The 11,294-nt window shown below is 34.8% G+C and overlaps 1 protein-coding gene across 1 annotated transcript; it reads right to left on the bottom strand.

Annotated features, from left to right (window-relative positions):
• Nucleotides 1-558: 558 nt before the first annotated feature.
• pak1ip1 (PAK1 interacting protein 1) lies at nucleotides 559-10,820 on the bottom strand. Its single transcript, XM_027003840.3, has 10 exons — nucleotides 10,613-10,820; nucleotides 8,026-8,188; nucleotides 7,309-7,429; nucleotides 7,125-7,199; nucleotides 6,750-6,802; nucleotides 5,480-5,625; nucleotides 4,296-4,393; nucleotides 3,358-3,454; nucleotides 1,483-1,612; nucleotides 559-1,272 (listed from the first exon to the last, which is right to left on the bottom strand). The coding sequence occupies exons 1-10, from the start codon at nucleotides 10,688-10,690 to the stop codon at nucleotides 1,145-1,147; spliced, it is 1,089 nt and encodes a 362-aa protein (XP_026859641.2). The 5' UTR covers nucleotides 10,691-10,820; the 3' UTR covers nucleotides 559-1,144.
• Between the last annotated feature and the right edge of the window lie 474 nt (nucleotides 10,821-11,294).

Genomic DNA, 11,294 nt, shown 5'->3' with positions numbered 1-11,294 from the left:
ATCGTCCCGTCGCTGCACCACCGCAGCCGATTGCTGACAAAAGATACGCACATAAAAACATACATTTAGTCAATGAGCGTCCTCGAATCTGGTGCTAAAAGGGTACTTCGTTATTGCCTCGAGTAGCGTCAGTCAGCAAAGGAGTAGAGGTAACTGATGTTATCAGTAAGTGGTGGAATATAGATAACTGCTAGCTATCTTAATTTGTTTAGCTAGTAGCTTGTTAACGTTGGCTAGCTTGCTGTGTTTTCTTGGTGGCTCTGGCGAACTGAGCTAAGGTGAGCTCGCTTTACAACTGAAATTTAGTTGTAATGTGTGAGCTTTCCTTTTGATACCTAATTTGTAGCTAGATGATACAAGGCAACCGTACTAACTTTACATTGCAAACCTCTTTGTTTAAACATGTTTCCTTTAGTTAACAAAATATTCAAACATTAGTTGCAACTAATAATTGTCATATATTGTTACTGTTGCTTTTAAATGAAAATTATTACTGTGTTTCAGAGCACTAGTTTGTGTCCTTCACACTTATCATTAATTCGCCTGTGTTTATGCATATAAGCATTTTTCACCTTTATTTTTATAACTGCTTTATCACCTTTAACAGATTCCATACCGTTTTCATACATCAGACATGCATCAAGTTATTGCACAACACACAATTTTCTAGAAGATAAACAAATAGGAAGTCCTCACCTGAGTATGTACATCAATTATTTATAGTAAATATTTTTCATACTAAAATAATTGTATCAATGGAAGATTCATAAAGAAGACTAGGCCCAAAACAACTGGTTTTATAAATAAAAACCATTAATGTACACCTCTGGGTAAGACAACAATAGCAACAATGTAGCAAACTTCAAGGTAGGCAGCTCAACATAGGTAGGTAAGGTAAGGGGTATTCTATATCAGGGAGGACAAAATTCAAATAATATATATATAAAAAAAAAATTTCACTGCCAATTTTACAATGTTTACACTTCCACTGGTCTTGCTGCTGCTTCTGATTTCTGGTATCAAGCAATACATTAATACGATGCAGGTGACTCAGCCCACTAGTTACACACCTGTATAGTTCAGTCCTTTGCAGTAATTGCTAAAACACATGCCTAATAAAAAAAAAAAATCATAAACAAAATGTTTATTGTGCCTTCTGTTTTTTCTTTTTAGTCTGTTTTTTAGAAGAGGTGCCATCTTCTAAAAGCACCTCTTCAGTCCATATCCTCACTCTCTTATTTGTGTTTAATGGCCCAGCCTCCTTGTCCAGTGCTGGAAGAGATAGATAACATCTATTAAAGCCACAGACAGATAATGTGATTATTATTACAGTCACATTTCAATCACAGGTTATCCAATAGTGTGCCAGATTACACTAAATAAAACAAATTATACCGTTTTTTTCATGAACTAGTAAATTAGTCATTTAATTAAATCAACTGAATACATGTAAAGGAAAGCAGTTTTTTTTTCTGAACATACATTGTACAGCTGTGGACTCTGTGGTTTGTTCTGCTGAAGACTCTTTCTCAGAATTATGTCTCCAAACTGACAGACAGGTAAGGCGAGCTGTGGTGTTCACCTGGCCCAGCAGACAAACCTCCTCCTCCCTCTGTGCACATATGATCACATGTTTATTGCCCTCATCATTGTCTAAGATAGACCTTGTGTATTTTGTACTTCTATGCATCAGCATTGATCCCTGTATTTCTAGATCATTGGTATATTGGACTCTACTGGCTATGATGTATTCTATGAGTAAATGACAGCGCTTTTGTAAGTCACTCTGGATAAGAGCGTCTGCTAAATGCCGTAAATGTAAATTTAAGTGTTTCAGAAGAACACGAAAGCATTGATAGCATTTTTATGCTTAGTGTAAAATGTATCACAGACAAATTATGCAGATATTTTTGACAAGAAAATCAGGTACAAAGCTGAATAAAACAACACTAGTGTCACTAACCAAGCAAAACAGAAAAATGAATGACTTCATGTGCAAGTGACATCACTAATATTTTATGGTTGCAATTTCAAATATGCAGCAAATCTTATGCCACGTATCCATAATTTAAGCCCAACATAAACTACTATGAAGCAGAAAAATATAAAATACTGACATTATATATCAGTTAAATTAAATTTGAGACAGGGAACACAGTACAGACAACTAACACTCATCTAATATCAAAGACATTAGCTCTTGTTTAAAATAGTAACACTTTACATACATACATGGAAAAGTGTCGATATAATAACTAATGCTGAAACCCATATTGAAAGCACACAAACTTTGAAGATTAAGTTTTTAATGTTTAAAGCTGATTGAATAATTTATGAGAGTCAGACTGGAGGTAAGTAGGATGGCACATATACTTGGCTTTTTTTTTGTTATCAGTTACTTCTGTCCTTAAGATCAGCAAGTACCACGTGCACTTGGTGTTAACCTATGATGAAGGTCTAAGACACATACTTCATACTTCTTTTTTGGCTATTCATCATTTGTATATTCCCAAAAAACACATATTGTGTAATGTCAGACTTTGCATGGGTAAATCAACATAGGCTGAGCTAGCAAATAGAAGCTGACTTGAATAGATATAAAAGCCATTACTGAGAAAATTAATATGCATTAAATTAATGCATCGTGTTTCTTTATTTTTTGACTTTGGGAAAAAAAACAACAACAATGGGCTGCTGCTGCTATTTATTTACATTATACAATGTTGTTGAGAATGGGGATGTATATATGGCACAGATTAAAGCAACTCTCCAAAGGTTTCACTTTGTGGAAGACCGGAAGTACGAATCTTGCTACTGCTTGTGGTGTGAAGTTATTAATTCGTGCTGTGTGTACCAGCAGGGATATAGGCATGATGTTGCAAATACCGGAACAAATACCTAAAGTATTAGACCAGTGTCAGGTACTAAAGGTACTAAGGCTTGTGCAAAGGTCCGTGTACCATTTATTTGTACATTTTATGGAATCTGTCTTGTTTTAAGTTTTAATTTTGCACCAGAAAATACAGGAGTGTGTGTATTATTTGGAACCATGCAAATATCCAGTCAAGTTTTGTTCCTTTAGAACTAAACTGAAACATATACATTGAAATGGAGTTCCCAGGTTTAGTTTTTTTGCCCAAAAACCAAAAGGTGTGTTGAAGTTCATTACTCTGCATTGGTATCTTCAGATTTTTCATTGTTCAAATCTAATTACAATTCTAAACTAAAAGTAACAATTACAAACTGATGTTGAATATAATAATTTGCATAAGGAAAGGGTCTCATTCTCAGAACAGGACTGGTAAAGTGAAAACATTTAGGGACCACAACGATTTTACATCCAAGCTGGAAATGTACCTCCATATTGAGTTTCCACAACTTGATGAATCCATCATTAGAGGCTGTGACCAGTACACACAACTCATCCATCATAAAGCTTTCTACTGCTTTCACTCTACAAGAAATTAATAAACAATAAATATAAACATTTATACAGTTATAACTTCAAAAATTTTAATATGTGTATCCATAAAATATGTATTGACTTAAAAATGCAGATTTATAATTTGAGGGGAAGAAAGTCATGCTCCCAACAACATTAACCTAAAGAACCAGTGGGAGATAGACACACCTCACACACCGTGCAAAAGTCTTAGGCACCATTAGGCGACTATTATTTTATATTTATTTAAACATGGATTTTCAGCCTTAACTGAAACATCCAAAAGGGTTATCCTCATGCTAACATATGCTATATTCCATGTACATTCCAGATCTGGGTGGAACTTGGAGAAGGAAGAAAACAGTTGGAGTGCTTCAAATGTACAATAGCTGAACCAAAAATGTCATCAATGCATTTTTTTTTCTTGGAGCTGTCAGCTTGCTGACATCGATCAAAGATTATTTATCTTGATTTCTAGTCTTTGTTTACAAAGAGGAGCTCAAGGGTGTCCTGTGGTTTGTATTTTGTATCGTACTACATCAAGCTATGACATATTCCAGTTTGAGGAGTTGTTATACTGGTGTTTGGTCTTCTCTTCATTCACAGTTATCTTATGCACTTAATTTAGCCTCCATTATTTGGCTTGCTTTTGTAATAAGTTCCTTTACCTATTGTCCTGGTTCTTCAACATTTGACATCCTGGACCTTGTTAATATATACTTGCATGCAACTAGGGTTATATATAAACGAAACCAAACTAGTGTTGCATGCAACCACATCTACTGTATGAAAATTCGTTATTTTTTTAATAATCATGTTTACTATGTCAGTACTATACAGTATAATAACACACCTGTTGTCATGAGCTTTAAACTCACAAATGCACTTTTCAGAGATGAGATCATACACTTTCACATGTTCATCATCTCCTGCCAGAGCCAGTACAGTATTCTGAAACAGAAAAAAAAGTCACGTTCCAAAACAAAATGATCAAGACAAGAATATTATGCAAAGGGTGGAAGGAGTGGCTTTTCAGAATACTGCATCTAGTGCATATTTAGGTGGTCTTTCCAGTCTCATAACCTGTACCAGAGCCAGAACACACCGACCAGATGAACACAAGAACAAGAACAAACATGAACATTTGTTTCGTGTGCTGTGGCTATTTGTGTTCACAGATGTTTTGTCAGATCTGACATGATCAGTTAGTTTGTTCGTTTGATGAAGTTCAGGCAGTTGGTCATGAGTTTAGGCTGATATGTAAGAAGAAATAAGAGAGCTGTATTATGTTGCATATCAGTTTTCTAATAGAAGGCAATCCAAGAGATTGCCAAAAACTTGGGACTACTAAATTGAGTATTAGCTAGCCAGTAAGTTGAGAACTTTGATGGACATCACATAGCTATGTCTCTGATTTTGTCTGGTATTCTCTGATCAGTCACTGGCAGTTGATTTTCTAAACATTCTAAAACAACAATAAACTTTAGAATGTGCATGTTTGTTCTAGAATTTAGTATGTGTGCTCTGGGCTATAGACTGTCACAAAATAAACTATTTAAACTGGTTTAAAGGTTTACAATAAAAATTGTGAATGTAAAAGATAATACTGCACTTTTGTCTACTGTATTCTACAAAATCTCATTGTGCATCAAGAATATCTTCCACTGCTGTATGCCAAAACATTAAGAGCAAAGGCAATAAAATATTAAAAGGTGCACTTAAACATAAAAAGAAAAGTTAATAAAACACAGTGGGTGCTTGCTGCTCGACAGTGTAAAAACCACATTTGAAGAGGGTCTTAAAGTACAACAGGTTCTGCAAACAGTCTAGTGCAAAAACAGACATCTCTCAACAGTATCTATACATTTAGTTAACATTTAATCTTAATGCTTGAAATGTATCTGTATGCCCCTGGCTTTTATGAGGGTAGATTCAAGCACCTCAAAATCAAAGTTACATCTGAAATCTCTCATTTCTTGTTACAGTAACTTGTTATTTAAAAAAACATTATATTAATGTTAAAAACATAAAACATACCTTCAAAAATGTAATGGATGAAATCCTCTTTTTGTTGGTCAGGGTGATTATGATGTTAGCAGACTCCAGGTCATAAATGTCTAACTTATCGTTTATGGCTACAGCGTACTTATCCCCATCAGGTGACCACCGCACTATATGTGCATCTTCACAAGAAAGAAGAAAATAGCATATTTTTAACATTTTAAATGTTTAACATGGATGGGAAGGTGCCCGAAAAAGCATCCTCTCCGATTACGAATTGAATTGTGAAATGGAAATGAAAAAGACTGTACATAAAAATAATTTAAGATAAAACAATATCCCCTTCATACACAAAGTATATAAATAACTAAAAAAAGAAAGTTTGCGAACAAACAAGTTGACAAAAGCCATCTGCTACAGCATGAAATTATAAATGTTTTAAATCTGTTAGCATACTAACAAAATACTGTGTACTGTGCATCATAATTTAAATATTTGAATGATTATTCATGATAAAAGGCTTTCTATGGGTGAACGAAGGGATGAAAGCAAGAAGGGTCAGACACACAAACGCCACCTGTCTGAAATGCACTATGGTGCTTGACAGGCTGAATCAGTATAGCAGATTTGGTGGTTATAATATACTATACACTATGGGAATATGGACAGATGAAAAAGGGCAGAAAAATAAACAGAAGAGTGCAGTCATGAAGTGCAGTGTTGAATTTTGGAACATTTCTTGAGTCTGTATACTGCTTTTGGTGACAGTATCTAAACCAGAGGGTTTCTATAGGAGGATGACGGGATGAAAAAAATAGGATAGAAAGGGTGGGGCACCATATGTATGATATGCAGTTTCATGCTTGAGGTATTAAGTTATTTGATAGCCATAGATTGAAAATTCTGGGAAATTGTGTATTCATTTTTCACACCTCTATCCCACTATGTGGGAAACAAACACAAACACATAAGACCATCAAGTTTATTGTACAACTCCAAAAAAAGCCAACAAATCTATTTTTAGTTTTTAATTCATCAAAATTGTGGTTTTGATATTAAAACATCAAAATCTATGAGAGAAAGTGGTCAGATGAAGGAATGAAAAAGAGGGATGAAAAGGAGGGATTGCTTTACAAAGGCTCAAAATAATTTTGCCAAGAAAGATAAGGAACAGCAAAAACAAACAAAAACAAACAAACAAACAAACAAAAAACCCCAGAAAAATAAAGGAACAGCAAAATGCCTTTACCAAGCCAACTTAATTAAATAACCTCATAATAAATGGTTATTGTAAATAAGTTCTTACTTTGCTTTATATTCTTGGTGAAAGCTGACCTTCCATCTATTAGATTCCATGTTCTACATAAAAAGACAATTGATTCAATTTCCACAGTTTGTAGTCACTTCAGGCTATACAGTTTGAACTACCTCCATTTCTGTATAAACCACTCTCAAACTGTAATCTGATTTCCATTAGGATGGAATGTGATGAAAGCAATGTGATTTCTGACCATTTGTCTTCATTGAGAATTTAGTTCAAACTCAAATCATATTTTAGGAGCCATTCTTGAAAAAAAGATATGTAAACTTTCCTCCCAACCACATTATTTTATGCATCAACTGACCTTTTAAGTTAACTACCGTACAAGTTCATTATATTTGTTAAAAACTTAAAACATACCTTAGTTTCTTGTCTGTTCCAACGGACAGTGCAAGTTTCCCAGATGGATGCACAGATAAAGATGTTAGATAGCCTCTATAATACAATTATACAAATACAAAATTTCAGCCAATAACAGAAAGCATGAGAAAAAAAAAACAAAAAAAACAACTGTAATACAGACTGTATTGAAATTGATACTTGCATGTGGGCTTTGATGGATTTCAAACATTCCCAAGTTTTTGTGCTCCACACACAGAGAAGACCATCTTCTCCACCACTGAGTAAATGGGAGGTGCCATAGAACTCCAGACATGAGATAGTACCTTCAGAGACACACATGGGGCAGCAACGTATAGCTTTTAGTGAACCAGGTGAATAATTTTCTCAGTTACAACTTCACCAAAAAGGGTTGGACCAAAGATGGTTAATGTGACAATTAATCCATTCAGAGGCAACATACCCTGCCTGTAAAGACTATACATGTATAGATCGTCACTCGTGCAAACAGTACATTGCATTTTATAACACTGCCATATTGGTACTGCTCATGTATGTTTTAATTCATGAAAATCTCGCTTATTATAGTAATTCTTTCATCAGAAGATGAAAAAACCTTTACTTTAAAGATGTTCTTAAGCACACAAACACATCAGAATTCATAATGTAGCAGTACAACACAGTGCATGAGAGGAACATAAGAAAGGAAAACATTTTTTAAATTGGTAATATACCCAAATAAAAATATTTTTTCAAAATTTTGATTTGACAACCTGAGCAAATACTCGCAAATATTTGAATCCAGTTCAAATTAAATCAGAAAGTTTGCAGAGATATAAAAGCCCCATCTTACAGTACATGAAATAACAGCTTTTTTTAGAGTGATGTGCATTCATGTGGAGCCATTTTGAAGTTTCCTCACCATCATGGTGCAACAAGGATCCATGTTCAGTTCTTGTCTTCATATTATAGAGCTGAATGGTTTCATCTCTGCTTCCTGTGGCGATGAATTGCTCACTGGCTGCCACTGCAGACAAGGATGCCGTATGAGCATGATGTGTGAAGACTTGTTCTATTCTCCATTCCTACAGGACACAGACATTCAAAGGTTTGAAAATGTATTAAAACAATAAAATCTAAATTAGTCAAGGCAAACCAAATTTATTTGTATAGCACACTGTATGCACATAACTAATTTAGTTAGCTTTACATTAGATAAGCATAAAAGCTCAAGTACATAAAAATTATAAGCCTTAAAAAGAAAGTGGTGTGTCATGCTTATTTTGGGAATCTAATCAAAAGCACAAGAGAACAAAGTTTTAGTTTGGTTTTAAAAGATGACTAAAACTGGGGCACATTTGAGAACTTATGTATGGAGCACAGCAGTAATGTAACCATACGTGTTTAGGTCTTATTTATTTTTATGTGTAGAGCAGGGGTTATTAATATCTGTTTTTTTCCTATCTTACTATGCCTATTATCTTAAAACTTTGGGATAAATTAGGTGTTGCTATGGAACTTAGTTAACTGTAACAAAATATAAAATGTTACCTGTCTGGTAATTCATGTAATTACTTGCCTCTACGTTATCTACACAGGATGGTAACACATTGGTTGAAAAGTCTGTTATAAGTATAACTTCACATAAATGCAGTCTGAACTTTGGTGTTCAAAAAAAAAATAAAAAAAAAATATATATTATATCCATTAAATGATGTCATTTAAGAATTTTTTTTCCAAAGTCAAATTTGAACTTAAGTGAACTATATATTTCAAATTTGAAAATTATTGTTTTAATTGTTAATGTGAAGAAAACTAGTTAAACTCTACAGCTATGTAAAAACTGTGCTCACTCTAATCCATCTGTTATCATGTGACGTGTTCAAACCAACCTGCCTATCATCATGTGCCCTAAAGTTCTGCAAAGCAGAACTGTGCTATTTTGTGACAGTACCAGATCAGTTTCCTTAAACAATATTCAATCCAGCATTTTTTTGTTGATATAGACCCAATTCAGACTGGTGCCACCTCTAAATCCGAGTATAATAAAATTAATTTAACCAGAAATTCAAATGTCTGTTGCATATGGCAAATTCACACAGCAAGTAAAGGAGGTGGGTGTGAGGCAGCATTTCAGTGTAAATGTAAAGCTAGCATTATTTGTGATAGCCCAGCACAGCCGGGTCTAAATTAAATAGCACATCAAATCCAACATGGAACACTTCTACACTATCGTGATAATCAACATGATGGGTTGTTTTGTCAGTTGTGCATTTGATTTCAATTGTACAACTTTCCTGATGCTAAGCAATCTGCATTTTATAGGTCCACTGTAGGATCTGTGCCATTACCATCGAGGCTTTGCAGAAACACCAGCCTTAACAAAAACAACAAGCAAACAAAAAACATGGCATCATAGAGCATAGGCATCAGAAGTCTCTTGTGTCTCTTGTGCAACAATGACCCAGCTAAAACTGGGTCATTGTTACATTTTCCAGCAGAACAATGATCTAAAGCATGTCTCCAAATACACACGTTTCCATGAGCACAGACCCAAGCTTTTGCCATCTCCATGTCAATCCTCTGATCTACATCCTACTGAAAACCTGTGTGATGAGCTGAAAATGAGCTGGGCACAGTGGTAGCTCAGTGGTTAAGGTACTTGACTAGTAATCAGAAGTATACCAAATTAAGCCCCTCCACTACCACCAGGCTGCTACTGTTGGTTCCCTGAGCAAGGCCCTTAACCCTCAAATACAAGTTATATTCAGTCATAATTGTAAGTCACTGTACATAAAAGTGTCAGCTAAATGCCCCTGAAGTGCAGATAAATAGGGTGGATATTTTTTTTTTTAAATGTACTTTAACTACATTGAAGTTCCTTTTTTCCTATGAAGTTGTATCAAAGGTATATTTGCACTTTGCAATTCCACCTTTGATGTATAAAATATCTTAACAAATTTAAGATTCTGACAAACCCTCCTCTGACTTTTTACTGTAATGCTTTATAACAACAACCACCTTTAATATCCAAAAATACTTTATATCCTCTTACGATTGTTTTTTTTCCCCCCGTTTATTTAAACTGACACCATGTTCGATTTCAAAATATTTTGTCTGAAACGCTTTATTGCTTGAAAAGTCTAAGCAACCAGAGATACTTGGTGGACGTGATGTGGAAGGTTTGGTGGGTGTAACATGAAAACTGTAGGAAAAAATCTGGTAAAGAATAAAAGTAACAACTTTTTAACACTGCAGCATGGACATTTCTTTCTTTCTTTCTTTCTTTCCCTTACTCACGCGCTCTCTCTCGCACGCGCGCGCGCGCGCGCGCACACACAGACACACAGACACAGACACACACACACACACACACACACACACACACACACACACACACACACACACACCGACAATAAATCACGTAAATTACACTACATAAAATACATTCGAAATACATTCTAAAACTCTTTCAGAAGCTAACTGTTCTTTCAGAAAACGATGAATACCTGTTGTCCGGGACACACTCGGTAACCAAAAAGTATCTGCTCGTAACTTCCTGCAAACACTTCTAATTGGGTTCCCATAATTCACCTGGACACAAGAACGTACGCAAAGATTCTTCCTGGGCTGTAAATCTAGAAACAGTGCTGATTAAATTATTTCCAATCTCCGAATTGACGAACGCAAAATTTCTCACACCACGTGTGTAGGTTTGACCCGAGGAAGTAATAATTATGGTACTTCCGGCTTATGAACAGCGGTGTCAAAATAAAAGTGTAAGGCGAACTCACAGATATACTTGTGTATGTATGTAAAAAGGCAGAAGAAATGCTGAAGAGAAAATAATCCCAGATTTGAGGACATATTGTCACCCTATATGTAGGCTTAATTGTTTTGACAGTCATATTGTTGGCATGATGGAAATATTTAGCATGGACATGCAAAGAGGTTTTTTTTTTGTTTTTTTTTGGGGTTTTTTTAACCAGCAAAATTACCACCAATTCAAAATCAAATCCCAATCTTTGCAAAATCATAGTCTATTATTGCCATGTGACTACATTGTCTTTAGATGTGAAAGTCTTCTAGTGTATGGTTAGCATTAGACTACGATAAAGATTTTCTGATGATAAACCACAATACTAGAATATTTTTGACATTCTGCCTTTTGTTATCCATCTATGACTTTTG

The sequence above is a fragment of the Electrophorus electricus genome, chromosome 14, assembly GCF_041902795.1.
Source record: "Electrophorus electricus isolate QZ-2024a chromosome 14, ASM4190279v1, whole genome shotgun sequence".
In the NCBI taxonomy this organism is placed as follows: Eukaryota; Metazoa; Chordata; class Actinopteri; order Gymnotiformes; family Gymnotidae; genus Electrophorus; species Electrophorus electricus.
The sequence above is the reverse complement of the archived record's forward strand: the minus strand, read 5'-3'. Positions and strand labels throughout refer to the sequence as shown.